Genomic DNA, 21,960 nt, shown 5'->3' with positions numbered 1-21,960 from the left:
TTATTCATCTAGCGCGTTTCAGCCCCTCTCTCTTCTCTCCCCACTCTCCAGATCTCTCTCACTCTCTTTAATAACCAATGTGCAAAATTGTTTGTTGTTGTTGTTGTTTTATTAATTGTTTTGATCGGACTATTGTTCTCATCTTGAGTGTTATTTGTGCAACATTTCGATCGGGTTGTACTTCGGCCATCCTAAGGTATGTTGTTGTTTTGGAAAAAGAAAAGAGAAAAGTTACTGGCTCCTAAAACATTTTCGTATTCTGTGTGTTAGTCTATATTTTATGGTTATAGTTTCCAATAATAAATAAAGGTGAGCCAATTTTGATAAACATCGATAGAGGATTATCTCCCTTGCATCGCCGAAATTTTAAAGGCATTAAATGTTTTTTTTTCTACAATTAGAGGCTCCGCAATGCTCCTAAAATCTAGTCTTGGTCTACTTAATATTCTTTTTAGCATATCTACTGCCTCCATTTGTCGCCTGACTTACCACCTTGCATTTGTTATTTTTTGTTTGCTTAAAACTAAGCAACAAAATCAGTTCTCGTCCAGAATTAAAAAAAAACATACACATAAAATATCTTCTGATATACATACCTGTCACTGAGGAAAATATCATATTCCAAAAATCACGGAAATAAAGTTGCAAATAAAAAATAAAGTTGTTTATTTTTATATATATATATATATATATTTTTTACACAGTGATCACTTATCAAGGCCCGGAAGCCACTCAGGGATAAGGGTTATTGCAAGTACATTACGTTAGTGAGGAGATTTGATGAAGTGTTTACTTAAGGGGGCGGTTCATTAGGAATTTGTTAACATTAGACTTGAAGACATCCAAGTTGTAGTCCGGAGGGAAGCAGGCAGACGGAACAGAGTTCCACAGGCGTGCAGTTCTAAGAAAGAAGCTTTGTTCATGAAATACGCGTTTTGATTTAGGCACAGATATAGAGTGGGGGAAATTTTTCACAGTGGATTCAGCTAGACGGGTGTTTTTCGTGAAAGATTGGCGAGGGGGGACCAGAGATTGGAGTTCAGACGAGCACCTGCCATGGAAATAACGATAAAACCAGGACAGCCTCGCAACGTCTCTTCTGTGAGAGAGAGAATGCAGGGTAGAGAAAAGGGCATCCCCCCACTAAACCACGAAGTCTATTTTGTACTCTGTCAAGGCATGATAGGCTGTTTTTGGCAGCTCCTGCCCAGATATGGCAACAGTATAGCAAATATTCTTTCACAATTTTAGGAATTACTAGTAAATCAAAACCCTTACGTGGCTGAATGTAATTTCTGTGCATTTGTTGAATTTTTTAAAAAAGCGAAGCGAGACACCATTTCCCCTTCCTCATAAAATTTTATTTTCTTAGTCGAAAATATAACTACTTGGTCAATTTAACTGATTTTTGGAATATGAAATGTTAGTTCCGTGACGGGTACGTACTTCATAAATATTTTTTACTGTATTTTTAAAAATTAGGTTGAATTCTGGACTAGAACCGATTTTTTGTTTAATGAAGAAATTATTTGTTGTTTGTTTCGTTTTTTTAAATGGCGTTTTTGAACAGAAGAGTCAACTAAGAAAATAAAAATTGAAGAAACATAATGGAGAAGAGAATAAACAATAAAAGTTGCGAATATGAGGAGCAAGACGTGATTGTCTACAAGTCGGACAGATGGATGACGGTAGCAGGAATGAAGAAAAATGACGTTTGAGAAGACAAAATGGCGGATGAGGCGGAGCCCGCGTAAAGGCTAGAAATGAACACGCGCGTGTGCGCAAAGTAAGCAGAAGAGAGGATAGAAAATGGCGGTAATTGGCGAAGGGTTTTGTGTTGAAAAGTTGACCCGGTTTAGTGATAGGAATATTAGACGGAAAAAAAAAGCCGAATACGGATGAGGCAAAGCTTCGTTTACTGCCAAAAGTGATTGTCGTTTATTTTTATCTTGAACTGAGAAGACGCTTTCTTCTAATATAGACAGGAAAGTCATCATGTTTGTGTGTTATTATATCTGCTAAAACCTTTTTTCAGCCTCGTCCGACTATCTCGAAACCGGTACCATCTAAAAGAGCGATGTCTCGGATGCATAATATGAAAAATTAGAAAAAAAAAAGATTTTGTGGTGGAGGTACAGTTTTTGGAAGGAGGTACAGTTTTCGAGTAGCTGTTTTCGTAAGTCACGCACGCAAAATAAAAAAAAAACTGTTTAAAAAGATTATTTTGCAACGTCATGACGTCATAAGCATTCGTGGCCGTATAGGCAAACACGTGTATCCTTAACTTTTTACCCTCTTCCTTTATATAGTAAGTTATAAAATGTATATGGCGATTAAGCTACAATGAATATTCCGCGTTTCATCCACTCTAGGACTCTTCAGGTTTATAAGCGGAATATTCAGTGTAGCTTAATCGCCATATACATTTTATAACTTACTAACTAGCTCTACCTACGTATTGAGTTTACGCATAAATCTATACTTTCGTATATTAATTTTATGTGAGTAAATTAAGTAGTTATATATTTATCTATCTATCTATCTATCTATCTATATATATATATATATATACTTTCTGGCGCATCGTTAATCCTATGATTATATTACTCTTTTGAGTTGGGGTGTTAATACTTTTTTTTTTTACACAGTGATCACCACTTGTCAAGGCCCGGAAGACACTCAGGGATAAGGGTTATTGCAAGTACATTACGTTAGTGTGGAGATTTGCTGAAGTGTTTACTTAAGAGGGCGGTTCATTAGGAATGTGTTAACATTAGACTTGAAGACATCCAAGTTGTAGTCCGGTGGGAAGCAGGCAGACGGAACAGAGTTCCACAGGCGTGCAGTTCTAAGAAAGAAGCTTTGTTCATGGAATCCGCGTTTTGATTTAGGCACAGATATAGAGTGGGGGAAATTTTTCACAGTGGATTCAGCTAGACGGGTGTTTTTCGTGAAAGATTGGCGAGGGGGGACCAGAGATTGGAGTTCAGACGAGCACCTGCCATGGAAATAACGATAAAACCAGGACAGCCTCGCAACGTCTCTTCTGTGGGAGAGAGAATGCAGGGTAGAGAAAAAGGCATCCCCCACTAAGCCACGAAGTCTATTTTGTACTCTGTCAAGGCAGGATAGGCTGTTTTTAGCAGCTCCTGCCCAGATATGGCAACAGTATTCCATCCTTGGACGTACTTGGCTTTTATATAGATAGAGAATTGCATAAGTAGTGAGATATCTTCTGGAGCGGTAGAAGGATCACACCATTTTTGCAGCGACCTTGGCAACAGACTTGATGTACGTGTTCCATTTCAGATCAGGAGTGAAGGTTAAACTTAATGTGTTGTTGTTATTCTTTCAGATGTCAAGCGGGCACAGGTCTGTGTACTGTAGACAAGGCGCACCGGAATCAGTGCCAAGCCTGTAGATTGAAAAAATGCCTTCAAATGGGAATGAACAAAGATGGTAAGTAGGGAATCTATTTCTGTCCTTCACAACCAATCAAAAATAAAAGTCGCTTCCGGTTTGGTGAATCGCTGGAACCGAAAAACAATTGGAGCTTTAAAAAGACGAACATCAGACGAGTGAAGTTAAAGTTTAACTAGAAATGAACAGAGAATGTGCCTTCAATGAAATCGGTAAATTTTTGGAAAAATATAGTTGAACTGCAGCAAGAATTGTATTCAGCCGACGATCTTAGTGGAAATATTTTGAATATATACAAACTTAATAATTATAATTCTGTGGACCGTCGGGGTGTCTTTGCTTGCTTGCTTCAGTTTTGTCTCTGTGTATAAACGTGCATATATGTATGTGAGGCTGTGTGTGTATTCGGGCGGGTGGATATATATATATATACAGTGATGATCATATTTATTGGCACGGTAAAATAAAAGTTAAATTTTGTCTAATACATTCTAAAAAAGGGATTAAATTAAAGAAAATAACAAAGTATATTATGTATTTTTAACTGGCCTTTCCGATACAGCAATCGGATTTTAGAAAAAATAAATAACAAAGGAACAACAAACATAATTGCAAAAAACCCTTGTTCAAAATTATTGGCACGGCTTTGTTTTTCTTTTAGTAGCAGTATAATATCAATCAATTTCCGGTTTATGTGCTTTCTGAACTTTTTTATAGCCATATTATGCTTGTTTAACGCTAATTCAGTGAATAATTTTTTTCAGATAATTTTTAGATAGCGATTTATTTAAACTATTATAAGTGACTAAATTATAATTTTCAATCGCCATGGTTAAAACTAAGGAACACAGCGAAGACGTCAGGAAGCTTGTTGTAGCATGCCATACCAATGGGGAGTGCTATGATAAGATTTCAAAGAAGCTAAACCTTCCCAAATCCACTGTTAGAGCCATAATAAACAAGTTCAAATCGCAAGGCCACGTTATGAGTTTAGAGGGTAGAGGGAGAAAAAGGATTCTTTCCCCAAGAGATGAACGGAAAATTGTTCGACAAGTAAAACAAAACCCAAGGATCTCTGTTGGGGAGATTGTTGATGAACAGAGCACCTCTGGAGTGAATGTATCTCGACATACAGTTGGTAGAGTTTTGAAGAGAGCTGGTTTAAAAGCATGTCGTCCGAGAAAGACTCCCTTATTGAAGCCTATGCACCTGAAAGCAAGGCTAGCCTTTGCAAAACGTCATATTGATAAAGATGTTGCATTCTGGAAACGTGTTCTATGGACTGACGAAACGAAAATAGAGTTATTTGGCCATAATAAAGTGTCTTATATTTACAGAAAATCTGGCGAAGCTTTCCTGCCTAAGAACACCATACCCACAGTGAAGCACGATGGAGGCAGTTTGATGTTTTGGGGATCCTTTGCTGCCTCTGGACCAGGGCGACTTGTTAAGGTCACAGGTAGCATCAAAAAGGAAGATTATGTTAAAATATTGGATGAAAACCTGAAAGACTCTGCTAAAGAGGTCTCACTTGGTCGTCCTTGGTGGTTCATGCAAGATAATGACCCAAAGCATTCGGCTAAACTGACTAAGAAATGGCTTGAGGACAATCATATTAATGTTTTGGAGTGGCCATCACAAAGCCCAGACCTTAATCCAATTGAAAATTTATGGAGAACATTAAAATTGAGGGTAATGCAAAGGAAGCCCAAGAATCTTATTCAATTGGAGGATTATTGTCAGGAAGAGTGGGCTAGAATTACTACTGAAGAGTGCAACAACTTGGTTGTAAACTATGAAAAGCGACTGAGGAAGGTAATCAAGGCCAAAGGCTATACAATTGATTATTAAATAAATCGTGCCAATAATTTTGAACAAGGGTTTTTTGCAATTATGTTTGTTGTTCCTTTGTTATTTATTTTTTCTAAAATCCGATTGCTGCATCGCAAAGGCCAGTTAAAAATACATAATATACTTTGTTATTTTCTTTAATTTAATCCCTTTTTTAGAATTTATTAGACAAAATCTAACTTTTATTTTACCGTGCCAATAAATATGATCATCACTGTATATATATATATAAGTGTAACTCCATTTTCACTGAGCATAATAAACCGTTGCAATTTTAACATAACCTTATTAATTATATACATTATAAACGTATATTTTTGTATCATTTGGATTAATCGAACTACTGCTCTAATTTTGACTGTCAATGTAAATCACACAAGATGAGAACAGTAGTCCGATGAATCCAAACAATACGAAATAATCCTCATCTCCAAAAATTTAGAAACGCAAACGTATATTTGTTTTAAGGAAACGCACTCACATACATACATACACACGCGCACGCGCGCGAACACATCTACACACTCTCTCAGACACACACACACATACACACACACATGCATATATATATTTAGTGGAAATGGTAATTAATAAAAACTGAAGAAAGTGCTCAATACTGTTGAAGAGCAGATATGCGTTTTTATTTTTTATTACCGTATCTTTCTGTTAAGTTGCATTATTGTTTCAGCTACCCGGCCGTTTTTTTGGCCGTCTGTAGCTTCCTCAGACTTTTACAGAAAACGTTTCTGTAAAAGTCTGAGGAAGCTACAGACGGCCAAAAAAACGGCCGGGTAGCTGAAACAATAATGTAACTTAACAGAAAGATACGGTAATAAAAAAACGTATATATATATATATATATATATATATGACTACTTCATTTAATCACATAAATTAATATAATTTTCTGCCCAAATTTTCAGTATTAATTTCAACTGTGCTCAATACATAGGTAGAGCTAGGTAGTACTTAAGTAAGTAGTAATTATTCACTCTCCTATATATATATATATATATATATATATATATATATATATATATGTATGTGTGTGTATATAACTAACTCTATACACACACATACACACACACAAACACACACACACACACATATATCTATATATACTGTGGCAGTAGACTTCAGTTTCCTAGAAGTACATCCAATGAAACAAAATATGCCTACCAAAAAGTGCTCAATAAGTAAACATAGCAGGTACATGAAATTTATTTATACAAACATTGATGGCTACATATGTGCCTACATGTTTCTGTAATCACCCGTTTATTGTCTGAAGACGTAATCTCCCCAGTAAAGGGTGATTACAGAAAAATGCAGCCATCATATATATATATATATATATATATATATATATATATATATATATATACTAGCAAAAGTAACCGTCGTTGACTGGGTTCAAAAACAGCCTACAGAAAATGAACTGATTTATGAAAGTATGATACGTTATGAAAAGGAAGGGTTGTAAAGAGATAGCTTAGAATTTGGGGGTATCAAAACCAAAGCAAAATATGATGAAAGTAAAAATAGATAAATCCCATAATTTATTATACCATACCTGTTCACACTGAAACACTTATCACAATATTCTGTGGATCTATATATAAAAAACCTTGTTTAACTTTGTGACATATTTCCATTCTATGGAAGTCAGGCGCGAACAAACACCCCATAATTTTATTATACCATGTTTCGTCAAACTGAAACATAATTATCAAAGTATACTTACGCAGATAGATATGAAAAGTCTTTATTAAAGTTTGTGCCTATCTATTCTATGGAGGCGAGGCGCGAGCGCAGACCCCACAATTTTATTATACCATTCCTATTTAAGTTAAAACATACTTATCAAAGTATTCTTGTGTACATCTATATCAAAAACACTTGTAAACGTTTTTTTTTTTTTAATTTTTTAATTTTTTATTTCCATATTTTGGGGGACAGGCGCGTACGCAGACCCAACAATTTTTATGAACTACCGTTCTGCTAGATCAAACATATCCATTCATGTGTTTCGATCCATCTTCTATTATTATATGTAATCAGTTTTTTAAAATAATCAACCATATAGGAACCTGTTCGTGACCACACACACATACACACACTCACACACACGTTTAGCTTTATATTATAGAAGATATATATATATATATATATATATATATATATATATGTATATATATATATATATATATATGTGTATATATATATATATATATATATATATATATATATATATATATATATATATAATGGTCTACTTTAAGAGCAAATGTCACATATCCCTTTACACAATTCAGGTCATTACATTTTCTAACAAGCTTTCATTTGTTGAATTCTGATAAATTATCGCTGAGATTTGGAACTTATAAAAGTGCCTAAAACGTGGTATATTGGTACTATAATTGAATATTGAAATGCTCACATATTTGGTTCTATGGGATGAAACTACATGAAAATTTGTAAGCTTTTCGAAGATTATATAATACTATACTATGGTTAATTTTTTTTTTTGACAGATGGTAAAGAAGAACCTATAGTTTAAAAATAATAAATTATGCCCAAAGTTTCCTACATTCGTATATATAGGGTCCTGCAAGAAAGCTTCATTGTTGCTGCTTTGGAATGAATTTTGCTTGAGGTTTTTGCTTGGTCGTCTCCCTGTGGCTTTGCCAGGCTACTAATATATATATATATATATATATATATATATATATATATATATATATATATATATATATATATATATATATATATATTAGCTTTGATCTCACTACTATATATAAGTCTTAATGTACCTATTTACTATGCCTCCCCACGGGACAGAGTTAGACACCAGGGTCGTTTTTTAACGTGGAGAAAAGGTACAAAAATAAAAATTGTCTCCGTCGTGAAGGATTTCTCCTCCACCGAAAGAGAACAAGAAATAGAAGTGCAGCATCTGAAGAACAGATGGTATTTATTTGCTCCCCCACCGAGCAAATTAGGCACAAGGCCGATTTTTAATGTGAGGAGTGAAGGGAGGGGGAAGGGAAAAAGGGGACCAGCTCCCGAGAGGTGGGAAATGGGAGCTGGTTAAAGGTCAGGCATGTGGGGTTGCCCCCACATCTGGTCTTTGCTAGTCATAGCTTGCAGTATCAGTCGGAACAGATGCTACACTTTGATCTTGTCCCGAAGGCCAATGTAATCGTTACAGAATGTTCTCTATAATCATAAATACGTCATCTGTATGAAGTTAAATATCATATTCAAACGTATCCTACTATTGGGCAGCGCCGGCCAGCTTTATATATATATAAGTGAACGTGTCTGTCTGTCTGTCTGTCTGTGTGTCTGTCTGTCTGTCTGTCTGTATGTCTGTGTACATTTTCCTACGCAATCACTCTGTCAATTTTTAGTCTATAGACTCGAAATTTTAAATACCGGGTACTGAGATTTAGGAAAATCGATGTGACGGGTGTCAGCCAGAAATTTGGCTGTTAAGGGGTCAAATTTCAACGATTTGACCTTTAAAAACTCTACCAAACTCCTCCGACAATTTTGGGTCTAGACACTTGAAATTTTAGATATAGGTTTCTTGAACTTAGATCTAACTTAATAAAGTAATTTGAGCCCGAAACTATAAATTTTAAGGGGTCAAAATAGGGGTCAAATTAAAAAAAAGTTGACCGCTTTTTCTTTTTTGCTCAACATACACTTCCAAATACTCGGGCAACGCCGGGCACCCATGCTAGTATATATATATATATATATATATATATATATATATATATATATATATATATATATATATATTAAGTAATGTGATTGATAATTTAATATTTAAAATAAAATTATAATTAAATTAAAAATCCGTTTCACAAGAAGGGACAACAACAAAATCAATTATCTGTACGATCGTTTCGGAAAACAGTGCTTTTTATTGTGGTAGACATCAAGTTACGGACAATAATTATTACATATAGTTTTTTAATAAGCAAGGTCTCCTCGTCATCAAATTTTGAAGGGTTTTTATTAAATTTAAAAGACACCATAAATAAACCTAGCATTAAAAGTAAGGCAGATGTATCTGAAAAAATTGAAATAAAAGGTCTGGATTTAAAATTGATAAGAAAATTAATATGGAATAGAGATAGAAAAGAAATAGAGTACAATATAGATTTGTATTTAAATTATAAATTTGCTTTAAGTACAACATTACAAATATATACATGCATATATATGAAAAATAGACACATACATACATATACATAGGTATACAGGTATATACATAAAAATATAGGTACAAAAATTTACCTTTTAAATTTTCGCCTTTTGAAATTAGGAACTATGGTTAAAATACTCATATATATGTTTGCTATAGCTTTTTACCTTATTTAATGATGAATTTTAAAAAGCGGGGGACGCCCGTGCAATAAATTATTTCCGTTAGCGTACTTTTGATTTAAAGACGCCACGGTTTATATTTCGAATGTTGTTTGTGTAATTACATAATGTAAGTGGGGATAATTAGTCATATTAGTCATATTTTCTTTTATTAATATATATATATATATATATATATATATATATATATATATATTAATCATTATAAAACTGTTGACCGTATAGGCTTACTTTCTTGCTTGATGTTTTTTTTTACTGGCTAAAAACCCATAATAAAACGCTCCACAAAAAATGCAACAATTTGACCCGCCTGATAGAGATCCACTTTGAAAAAACAGAGACAGAGATACAAACAAACAGACACACATTAGTTTTATAAATTAGATTTTCTGTCGAAAGATTTCGTTATTTTAAGATGAAGTTTTTGATATTTTTGCCACTTTTGTGAAATATATAACCTTTCTTGTTTAAGTCTTTTTAAACTCTGACTTATCTCCTCTGATGAAAGTTAATTGTAAAAAAAAAAAAAAAGAAATTTTCATAAAACGTGTGTAATGGTAAAATATTTTTAAAACATTACAATTTTTATGTGTATTTCATTGTTTATATGCGACGGTCGTTCCAAAAGTGAGACATCCTAATTTTCAACTAAAAATTTAAATCGTTGATGAGCTACGAAGACGAGAGTAGCACAATTAAAACGAGCGACCTTATTTACTTCAGAACTTATATTTCCACATAGTTACCGCCATTTGCAATGCACATTTTGTCAGCGATAAACGATGCCTCGGTCTTAAAACGTCCGGAGCGCTTTTTTATCACCTACATCTCAGTAGCCAATCTGAAATCGACAAACCCATCTCCTATTTGTGCTAACATGAATGCAACAGTTTCGTAAACGATCAACAAGTGCCGGTGATTGTTGATCGATTCGATTTTTTTTTACATAAAGGAATTCACTGACGCGTGTCTGCTTCTGCTGCACGTCTATGATAAGAGTCGCTTTCTTCGAGCCTCACACCGTCGATATCTGCAACAGAGAAATTAAATTTTGATGTTATGAATGCATAAGTTTAGTCATCATTACAATGCAATTTGTATCCTCATCTGATTATCTCAGACGGAATAAAAAAAGTTTACATTTGGAACGTCCTTAGCATATGTATTGTATTCGTTAAGTATTGACTGTTTATAGATGTATCTTATTTTATCTGTGTGTATTTTTGTTGTGTGTATATTCATTCATTGCGTAGTAATGTATATGTGTGTATATTCATTCATTGCGTAGTAATGTATATGTAGAAATGCACAAATTTGTGCCATTTTTAATTGTTTATTTTTGTGTTGAATGCGAATACGGTGTTTATTTCGTCTAATAAAATCATTTTCTTTATACAAGGATTTGTTTGTAAATAACGAAAATTCCTATATTCCAATCCTGTTCACAAATGAACGAAACGCATAAAAAATGGACTGAATTATTCCAAGAATATTTTTACTAACGCTAACCGTAACCTTAATCACTTAACAAGGCTAAGAAGATCTCTCTCTCTCTCTTTCTCTCTCTCTCTCTTTCTCTCTCTCTCTCTCTCTATATATATATATATATATATATATATATAATTTAAACACTACGGTGTTATAATATGTGGTTAGGTGCTAGTTTTACTAATTTAGAACTGCTTTAAATAGACTGAATTATTCCAAGAGTATTTTTACTAACCCTAACCAAGCCACTTCACAAGACTGAAAGTTTAGGTGTTGACTGATCTCTCTCTCTCTCTCTCTCTCTCTCTCTCTATATATATATATATATATATATATATATATATATATATATATTGTCTCCGAGACAAGATACAGCAGCATGTCCAAAGATATACTGACTGAACTTTAAACAAATTTTCTAATGAACCTCAATAAGGAATATCCGCCTTACTACAAAAATGCTACTTTAATTTTGATGTCTTAAACTTCTCCACCCACTCCGCTTATTTTTTTTTGCTGATGAGGAGATTTCATTCCAAGACAAAACCTTTGACAATTATTGCCAATAATTATTGTCAATTATTATTGTCAATAATTATTGTCAATAATTATTGACAATAATTATTGACAATTTTAATAAAATGAATATCGTTTCCGAAACGATCGTACACTCAAGTTGATTTTGTTTGTTTTTCCTTTTGAAAGTGATTCATAATTTACAATTATTAATCTTTTTGCTCAATATATATATATATATATATATATATATATATATATATATATATATATATATATATATATATATGTGTGTGTGTGTTTTGAGAAAAATAGAAAAACCGAATGAAATTATTAAAATAATCAACGTTTCGTCCTTATTTCAGAGGACATCTTCAGGATAATTGAAATAAAAATGTAAGAAAAGAAAAAGTCATAGATCGTGCGAAAAAGACAGTTTTTGAATCCTACCCATGTTGGGAAGGACAAACATATGTGTGCGTATTACATTTTTATTTCAATTATCCTGAAGATGTCCTCTGAAATAAGGACGAAACGTTGATTATTTTAATAATTTCATTCGGTTTTTCTATTTTTCTCAAAACATAACGTCAACCACCGCTGGTATTTTTTCATTCCTTATACATATATATATATATATATATATATATATATATATATATATATATATATATATATATATATAGTTCGATTATATAAAAAAAAACAATAGATTTTTGTTCCAGAATTAGTTGGATCTGTTTTAGTAATGCTTTAACAGCATTAATATCACTACACTATTTAGCATCTATTTTGGTTTTACTTAGCCCTGGGCAACGCCGGATAGCTATGCTAGTATATATTTGCGTGTTTCAGATGTATTGCACGCATATGTAATTAAAGAATATAACTGCAGTTCTTTTGTACAATAAATAGAAACGTATTAGTTCCCTTTTATATAGAAAAATTATTATCTACACAAAGATATATAATGTCAAACATTTATATATATGTATATATAGATTCAGTCAGTCGTATCAATGTATATATATATATATATATATATATATATATATATATATATATATTGATACGATTGACTGAATCTATACAAAATTAAAGCTACGGTCTATGAAGGGCCCTTGCGACATATCCGTTATTCAAGAAAAGAAAGAAAATTGTAAGCTGATTCGCCATAAAATATTTATGCATAAAAAAGAAGGAAAAATGATATTTTATAACGCCCTACAAAAAAGGCCGATAAACTTGAGATCACATTGAAATGTCGTGACTTAAAGCATTGGTTGAGAGCTTGTTTGGCCCAATGGCCTCCACAGATCAACCACCTCGGCCGGTTTATTGCTCCATCAAAAGTTTTTCCAAGCTGGCCAATTAATTCGTGACAATGAGTGGCATTTAATGCGATCACGCGCATGGTGAACATCTGCTGAAGTGCTTGCGTCGACTTTCTTTTATATACGCCACGAAAATTATATTCAATAAGTTTGCACACTTTTTTCGTATGGGCGTTATTATTCATAATACACTGACGAAACTGTACCCCCCTCGAAGTAATCTCCTCCGATTGCAATGCACTTGTTTCATTCCAACAACTTCTGGAAGACCCCAGGAAAGTTCTTTTGTGTGAGCATATCGTCACACCTCTTTTATCCTCCCAATTGTCTCATAATGACAGTCTCTTAGCCATTAGGAAAAACTAACCTCGCTTAAACCTCTAGTAAAACTAACCTCGCTTAAACCTCTAGTAAAACTAACCTCGCTTAAACCTCTAGTAAAACACACCTCGCTTAAAATTCTAGTAAAACTCACCTCGCTTAAACCTCTAGTAAAACTAACCTTGCTTAAACCTCTAGTAAAACTAACTTCGCTTAAACCTCTCGTAAAACTAACCTCGCTTAAACCTCTAGTAAAACTAACCTCGCTTAAAATTCTAGTAAAACTCACCTCGCTTAAACCTCTAGTAAAACTAACCTCGCTTAAACCTCTAGTAAAACACACCTCGCTTAAAATTCTAGTAAAACTCACCTCGCTTAAACCTCTAGTAAAACTAACCTCGCTTAAACCTCTAGTAAAACTAACCTCGCTTAAACCTCTAGTAAAACTAACCTCGCTTAAACCTCTAGTAAAACTAACCTTGCTTAAACCTCTAGCAAATCTAACCTTGCTTAAACCTCTAGCAAATCTAACCTTGCTTAAACCTCTAGTAAAACCAACCTTGCTTAAACCTCTAGCAAAACTAACCCCGCTTAAATTTCTAGCAAAACTTACCTTGCTTAAATCTCTAGCAAAGCTAACCTTTCTTAAACCTCTAATAAAACTAACCCTGCATAAACCTCTTGTAAAGCAAAAGTCATAAGTAGCAAGGTATTAACTATAGGGAGGGTGAGTAACTGTCTTGATGCCCATTCTGATTTAATAAGTGGACTTGGGAACTAGTGAATTCGCGCATCTTCAGTTCGTCGCAAATAAATGCGTGTACAATTCTCACACGACATCAAATTGTGCAATAATAATTTCTAAAGACGCACGACGGTCATTATCCATGAAATTCTTTATTTGCATATCGTTCTTCTAAAGAATCCTCACCTCTAGATTGCATTTTTTAAATTGACCAGATGTGACAATGAGGCTTTAGTAGGGTGTATTCCAATTCCTGCTTTAGTTGTTCAGTTGAATCTGAAATCATAAATATTGATCAGTCATCTCATAAGATGTATTGCAATAAGATATTGAATTTTCAAGAGTCTACGACAATTTTAAATCCTGTACAACAAATATCTCGAAACTTATTGAAAGCATCTACTATTATGAGTTGGAAAGTACATTGAGGGCATTGCCAAGGCTGCTGCAAAGAAGGTGGGCTCTCTCTACCGTGCTAGAAAGTCACTTATACTTGAGAGCATCGTGTACATCTGCAAGGCCACGATTCTTCCATATATGTATTGTTCTCACATTTATGCTGTTGCATCTGCTACAAGTCTCTTCCTCTTGGATAGGGTTTTAAATGGAATCGCCAACCTAATAGGTCCTGTACTATAAGATAAGCGTCAATCAATACCCTATCGACGAAATCTTGCCTCTTTCTGCCTGTTTTACAAGTATCTTAATGGTAGGTGCTTCGACGAACTACAAACCCTTGCCCCCCCTTCGACGTAAATACCCCCGACAAACCCGACAAGCACAAAAGTTCCACCCCTACACAGTAGAAATCACTAGATGTAAAAACAGTCTTCTACTCTATTAGGACTAGACTTTGGAATTCCCTTTGAGATCCTTTCTTCCCTGACTGTACTGACATGCAGAAGTTCAAGTGTAATGTGAACGTATATCTTGCTGCTCAACTCCCTACATAATATCCCTGCAATTTAGTTGCCAGATTGGAGCACCCTACATCAAAGTGGTACTGTGCCTTATTTGAAGTAGAAAATGCAATAAAAGAAATTTTCCTCATTGATTTCCTTCGAATCTTCATAAACTGTGATATATCTTTGAAGATATTCTTTTTGCCAACGAAACTACAAAGTATCCTTATCTTTTCATTGTGGTGTTCCCTGGAGTCTGAGAGAAAACAAGTCTCCCCAGATTTCGAATACTCACCACCTTTTTCGATAGCATTTGCAAATTGATTTTGTAACATAGTGCGTAAAAGCACCCGGGAAAAAATCATCAGCAGCTTAGGATGGCTGGCTTGCAAAGAGATTAGCAGCAGCAACAGCAGCAGTAGCTGAAAAAACACGCTATTGCAAAATGGGAAGTATGCGCGAACTGGCGTCTGAAGAAAGAGAAAAAAAGAAGACACCACCTGCTTGACAGAAGCAAAGTCCGCATCAAGAAAATGGACATAAAAAGCCGAGAACGCGAATGAGCTAGCTGTAGTCGGCATGCGGTCTGGTGAAGAAGAAAAAATGTACACTGGACGAGATGGACGATGGCGAGAGACTTTTAAGTGGTTTCAAGACAGGAACGTAACGGTAATAACAAATATTTGTTAAAAAAATGCCGTCCCGGATTTTTATTCATTTCTTTCCTTTTGTTTGCCTGTAACGGCAACGTTACAATTTGTGTTATCGCAACAACCGTTTACCATTGATTGTTTCTTTTTGGTAGCAGCCATTGGTCTTCTCTGGAATTTTAGTCGCAAGAGGCCCTCTCCAAGCCCCCAGTCTTCTTCGCACTCATCCAGTGGAGGTCTGGTTAGTGCTTTCTCATCGATCTTTCCATCCTTCGATTATGTGGTGCAGTGCCAGTCGTGTGGATGCTAGTTTTTGAGGGGAAGAAGAAAGGAGAAAAAGAGGAGGGAGAGAAAGAAGGACAGAGAAAAGGGGAGCAGAGGGGAAGGGGAAATGTACAAATTTTACTTTTTGTGTACCAGTTCCTTTGGTTGCGTCTTTTTGTTTTACTTCTGTTGTAGTTTCTATATGTCCAGTTGGAATTTGTCGCCCAGGTGGTTTCTTCACTCGAGGGTTTTCTTTAAGAATCCAGCTGTTTTCATCATTACCTTTTGTTGCAATATCTCAGTCTTCCCGTCGATTACGATTTCACTTGGTCTTTTTTCCTAATTTTTTTTTTTGGGGGGGGGGAGGGGCTTTCCCCAGTACTCTTACAATTATTGGTATTATATTGAATTTCTTCAGATTCCGTATTCCTTTAAGTTCTCTAGTATGTTACGCATATTTGTTTCGTTTTTCTGTCTCTTTGATTTTCACCCAGTGGTCTGCTGAGACGGCCAAATCTACAATTTAGCAGTTTCTTTCCTTCCGCCTTTTTGCTTGGATGAGTTTATCTGTTTGTATCCTTATGTCTCAAAGGATTTTGTTGTTTTTGTTTCCTGTATTTGAACCATTCATCAGTATGTTCAAGGTGTAGTCATCTACAGAGTTCCTAGTGCACTGCCTTCCTCACGTACTCATGTCTGTCCTTATATTCCTTTTGGGCTAGTTTGCTGCATTTACTTATTATATGCTTTACTGTTTCGTCTCTTTACCCACAGAGTCTAAATTTAATGTTTTCTTGTGTTTTATCTATTTTAAATTTAATGTTGTTAGTTCGAATTGCGCTGTTATGTGGAGCTGTCAGTAGGGATTCTGTTTCTTTGTTCATGTGTCATTTTCTTAGCCACATCCAAGTGCTTTCATAGATCTCCTCTTTTATTATTCTGATGAATCGTCAACGAAGCTCTTTCTCTTCCCACTTTTATGTTTTGGTGTCTGGGTTCACATTGGTGCTCTTAGTTATATCTCTTGCAGTGATCAATATTTCAATGCTCTGCACGTTTCAATTTTTTTGTGCTTTCTGCAGTCTTCTTCCTCCTTCGCTCATTTTCATATACAGTGGATCAGTATAGTCTTTTGAGTGTATTGCCTTAATTGTAAATAGTTTACTCGTCATCTGGTGAACGTGTTTAATTTTTTCTTTACGCCATCCTATGGTCGGTCTAGAGTAGTTATTAGCGGTACTTCCAATGTGTTTATTCTCTTAATTAAATTTATACTGTACAGCTTTATTTCTAACAGTTTCCTCGTTTTTCTCAGGTACTTTTTCCCAATTTTAGTTTTCATTTCTGTAGATTCCAGCACCTGTAGATATTTGTAAGCGTCATTTTTCCAGCGCCTGTAGATATTTGTAAGCGTCATTTTTGCTCTCACCTTCTTTTGGTTAGGAAGTTCCATCCCTAGTGTTCCTTTTCTCATCGCTTGTAGTGCAGATTTTTCCATTCGAAATTCCATTCTAATGTCCTGGCTGAATATTTTGATTGTGTTTATCAATTTCTCCAATTCCTTGTTGCTGTTAGCAAACAGCTTCAGGTCATCCATATACATAAGGTGGGTTCTTCTTTATTCTGTGTCTGTAAATTTGTGTCCGGCATTACATTTGCTCAGTATGCAGTTGATTGGCATAATGGCTATGATAAACAGTAGTGGTGATAGTGAGTCTCCTTAGAAGATGCCTCTCTGCATTCTTATATCAGTCAGATGTTGTCCTCCAGCTGTCAGTTCCAGTCTCCATGTTTCCAATATTAATAATCTTATCAGATATGTTGTGCATAGTTAGACATTCAATTATCCATGCTTGTGGGATTCTGTTGCAGGCTTTCTTATAAACAATCCATGCCATGTCTATGTTTTTTTCTGTTTTTACTTCTCTCGGGATTTTTGGATCAAATAATTCGTGTAACTCTTTCCTACGGCATCACTTCTATTACTTAGTTGTGCAGATAAAACTTTCACATAGTCGGTAAGCAGGTTATTGGTCTGTAATTGCCTGATATCTGTTCACTTAAACTTCTACTAAAACTTCCCCTGTTTAATTGCAAGTATATATATATATATATATATATATATATATATATATATCCGCTAAATCCACGAGTAAAACTAACTTTATTTAAATTATTAATAGTACTATATTTGTTTAAACGACCAGTAAAACTTTTTCCGCTTAACAAACTAGTTAAAACAAAAAAAAAACTCTGTTTAATGCAGAAGTAAATCTAATTCTATTAAAACTATTAGTAAAACAATTTTTGTTTAATCCCGCCAGTAAATTTTTAATGGTGGATTAAACAATGTTAATTTTACTAGCAGGTTAAAAGGTGTTTTATTAGTTAATTAGACAGAGTTTACATTCCGAGATGCTTAGGTTAACAATTTTGCTTAACCTGCCATTAAATCTAATTCTGTTTAATTTATTAGTCAAATAATTCGATCCAGACTACTAGTAAAACTAACTTTGCCTAAACCTCTAGTAAAACTAACCGTGCTTAAACCTCTAGTAAAATTACTCTTGCTTAAACCTCAAGCAAAACTAAGCTCGCATAAATCTTTCGTAAAACTAATCTTGCTAAAACCGCTAGTTAAACTACCCTTGCTTTAACCTCTATTAAAACTAACATTTCTTAAACCTCCAGTGAAACTAACTTTCCTTAAACCTCTATTAAAACTAACATTTCTTAAACCTCTAGTGACACTAACCTTGCTTTAACCTCTAGTAAAACTAACATTTCTTAAACCTCTAGTGAAACTAACATTGCTTAAACCTCTATTAAAACTAACATTTCTTAAACCTCTAGTGAAACTAACCTTGCTTTAACTTCTAGTAAAACTAACATTTCTTAAACCTCTAGTGAAACTAACCTTGCTTTAACCTCTAGTAAAACTAACATTTCTTAAACCTCTAGTGAAACTAACCTTGCTTAAACCTCTATTAAAACTAACATTTCTTAAAACTCTAGTGACACTAACCTTGCTTTAACCTCTAGTAAAACTAACATTTCTTAAACCTCTAGTGAAACTAACCTTGATTGAAACAAACTCTGTTAAAACATTTAATAAAACTAATCATTAATTTACTAGCCAGTAAAACTGTTTTATTTATAAGTTATAATTAAGTATAATTAACTCTGTATTATATTATATTTGTGCATTTAACAAAGTTACTTTTACATTTTGAATTAAATAGAATTAGTTTTACTGGCATATTAAAGAGTTTGTTTTGCTGACAAGTTAAAAAGAGTTGGTTTTACTAACAGGTTAAAAGAATCATAGCGAATTTTCTAAGACTCTCATTGGGTGAGTTAGGTTTAGCGTTGGGTTTAGAGTGAAGAATTGCGAGTGCTGTTAAAATGTCGTTACTGCCTTGTGTATTATGTTGATAGCGGTCGATGGTATTTCCCGCTTACAGTGAAATGTCGGCCATTGCTGTCCGATTGTAAATATTTGATGGACAAACAATTACAAGTATCGCCTACTCGTGAATATCAGTATGGATGGGGAGGGTGTGCTGGGAAAGGGAGAAAAAAGAAAAAAGATTTAAATGCATGTGTTAGATATTAAGAGAGGTATGGGGATAGATAGAGAAAAGGGTACAGAGAGAGAGAGAGAGAGAGAGAGAGAGAGAGAGAGAGAGAGAGAGAGAGACAGAAAGAGAGCAAGAGAAGAGGAGAAAGAGAGAGAGAGGGGTAGATAGAAGCAGTTTAAAGAAATAAAGAAAGTAGTGGAAGTTAATGATTTGAAAAAGAGAAAAAAATTATCCAAACCTCTAAATAAAAAAAAAACGTACTAGGGAGATAAAAAAAGGGCGATCTATTCATATATATATATATATATATATATATATATATATATATATATATATATATATATATATATATATATATATATATATATCAACAAGAGCGTATAGCTCTTAAAAAAACGTTAAGTTAGCGGAAAAAGCTAAAAATAACAGCGTTTCCAATTGTTCGTATCGCTAAAAAATTGCCAACAACAAATCTTAACTTTACAAGCGATAAAACATGTGAATTAAAGTGGTGATGGACTGTGGTACATCAGCACAGTATAAGAATTCAGGTACTGATATCATGAGTTCGATCCTAATCTGTTTTGACGAAGGATAAAAGCCAGCAACACGCGCGTACATAGATATACTTTTATAAACGGTAAATAATATTGAATACATATATATACCAAGTTATAGGTATCCAATAGAGAAAAATCGCGAATTTCAGTCTTATTTTCTTTGGCCCCATAAACATAACAAGTACACATATAATAACAATGTACGGCACTCGTCTGCTTTCAATAAAATCCGCCCAATTATCTCCCTTTAATTCTTTCATTCTCTGTGTTTCATTTGTTACTTCTCTTTTCGCGAGAGCGATGAGTTGCTATGGAAACCAGTCCTAAAAAATGTCGCTCACCTCCTTACATTTTTTTTTTAAAGATTTTAAAGACCAGGTATTTCATCATAATTTTCGTTTTACTGATAGAAAATTGATTTTTTTTTCACAATATAGCTTAGAAAGTGATCTATAAACTGTTATAATTGTTTGAAATTTGGTCGAAAACAGTGAACTGTGAAGCTTTAAAGCAATTCTAAATGACTAAAACTGCCACCTAACCAAATATTCAACAACTATAATGTATTAATGATATATATATATATATATATATATATATATATATATATATATATATATATATATGTACGTATAAAAATATAACACGGAAATTACATAATTGTCGCGGAAGTTACATTACTTGCAATGACTTGCTCTGTTTACCACATTGAGCTCTCATACCCGGATTTCCTCTGGAATTATTCCATTATAACACTACACACACACACACACATATATATATATATATATATATATATATATATATATATATATATATATATATATATATTGCAATAGAAAAATGCGAGCATGAATGTAATATGGTTAAGATTAAACATGGATAAGTAAAAGGACTATTTGTTAAAACTGGATAAGAAAGACAAGATATTCTAGCAAAAATATAATAAATTTATAACTTCAAACATAAAATGAATAAATGAACAAAGATTATAGCATTGATTTATATAAAAGCTTAATAAACTAACATAAAAATAATCTATCTATATATAAAAGTGAACGTGTCTGTCTGCCCGAAACAATAAATTTAAAGGGGTCATAATAGGGGTCAAAGTTTTAAAAAATTAACCATTTTTTTGTTTTTTTGCTTTTTTTGCACAGCATACACCTCCAAACACCCGAGCAACGCCGGGCACCCCTGCTAGTTAATTATAAATATCTACTGAATTAAAATGAATAACTTAACAAAAAGATAAAATAATTAATTTCATTCAACTATAAACGTAATTGAAAAACTTAAGAAAACAAAAATTTACAAAACACTTGAAACTTGGTTTATCATAGCAGATCAAAGAAGAACGAGTGTCGAATTGATTATATAATGTTAAATTGAATTTTAAAAAAATTCTTAATGCTGCAATATTTTAAGTTAAAAAGACAAATGCTGAGAAAATGTAGGAAAAGACGATACAGAAGGGGAGGAAGCAGAAGAAGATATAACAACGACGACGACGGCGACGAAGAAGAAGAAGAAGACAAGAAAGAAAAAGAAGGGAAAATGATGAAGGATACGACAGAGAATAAGGTAAAAAAGAAGCGGACGGAGACGTAGAATGAAAAGATAACGAATAAAAAAAGAAGAAAAAAAGAAGACGAATAAAAAGATAGCAAAGTAAACGTAGATAAGTAAAAAAAAGAAACGGAAGTTGATGAAAGAGGAAGATGAAGAAGCAATAGAAATGATACTTCGCAAGAAAACTGCCAAGAAATGTCAAACGAAATGTCAACGGAATCAACATTTCAAAATAAACAGATGAAGCGAGAGAGAGAGAGAGAGAGAAAGAGAGAGAGAGAGAGAGGAGGGAGGGGCAACACAGTGTGACTACAGAGGAGAGGGAAGAATGGAAACAGAGAAAGACGAAGGGGGT

At 33.8% G+C, this 21,960-nt stretch overlaps 1 protein-coding gene across 1 annotated transcript in view; it reads left to right on the top strand.

Annotated features, from left to right (window-relative positions):
* Positions 1 to 21,960, top strand: part of LOC145249762 (photoreceptor-specific nuclear receptor-like) — a 446,605-nt gene that overhangs the window by 172,347 nt on the left and 252,298 nt on the right. Inside the window, exon 3 of the mRNA XM_080111683.1 lies at positions 3,356 to 3,459. Coding sequence (XP_079967809.1) covers positions 3,356 to 3,459 — 104 coding nt within the window. The remainder of the gene's footprint in view (positions 1 to 3,355; positions 3,460 to 21,960) is intronic.

The sequence above is a fragment of the Euprymna scolopes genome, chromosome 28 (assembly GCF_053919585.1).
Source record: "Euprymna scolopes isolate OS-2025 chromosome 28, ASM5391958v1, whole genome shotgun sequence".
Classification (NCBI taxonomy): domain Eukaryota; kingdom Metazoa; phylum Mollusca; class Cephalopoda; order Sepiida; family Sepiolidae; genus Euprymna; species Euprymna scolopes.
Note: the sequence above shows the minus strand (reverse complement) of the source record. Positions and strands in the feature narration are given on the sequence as shown.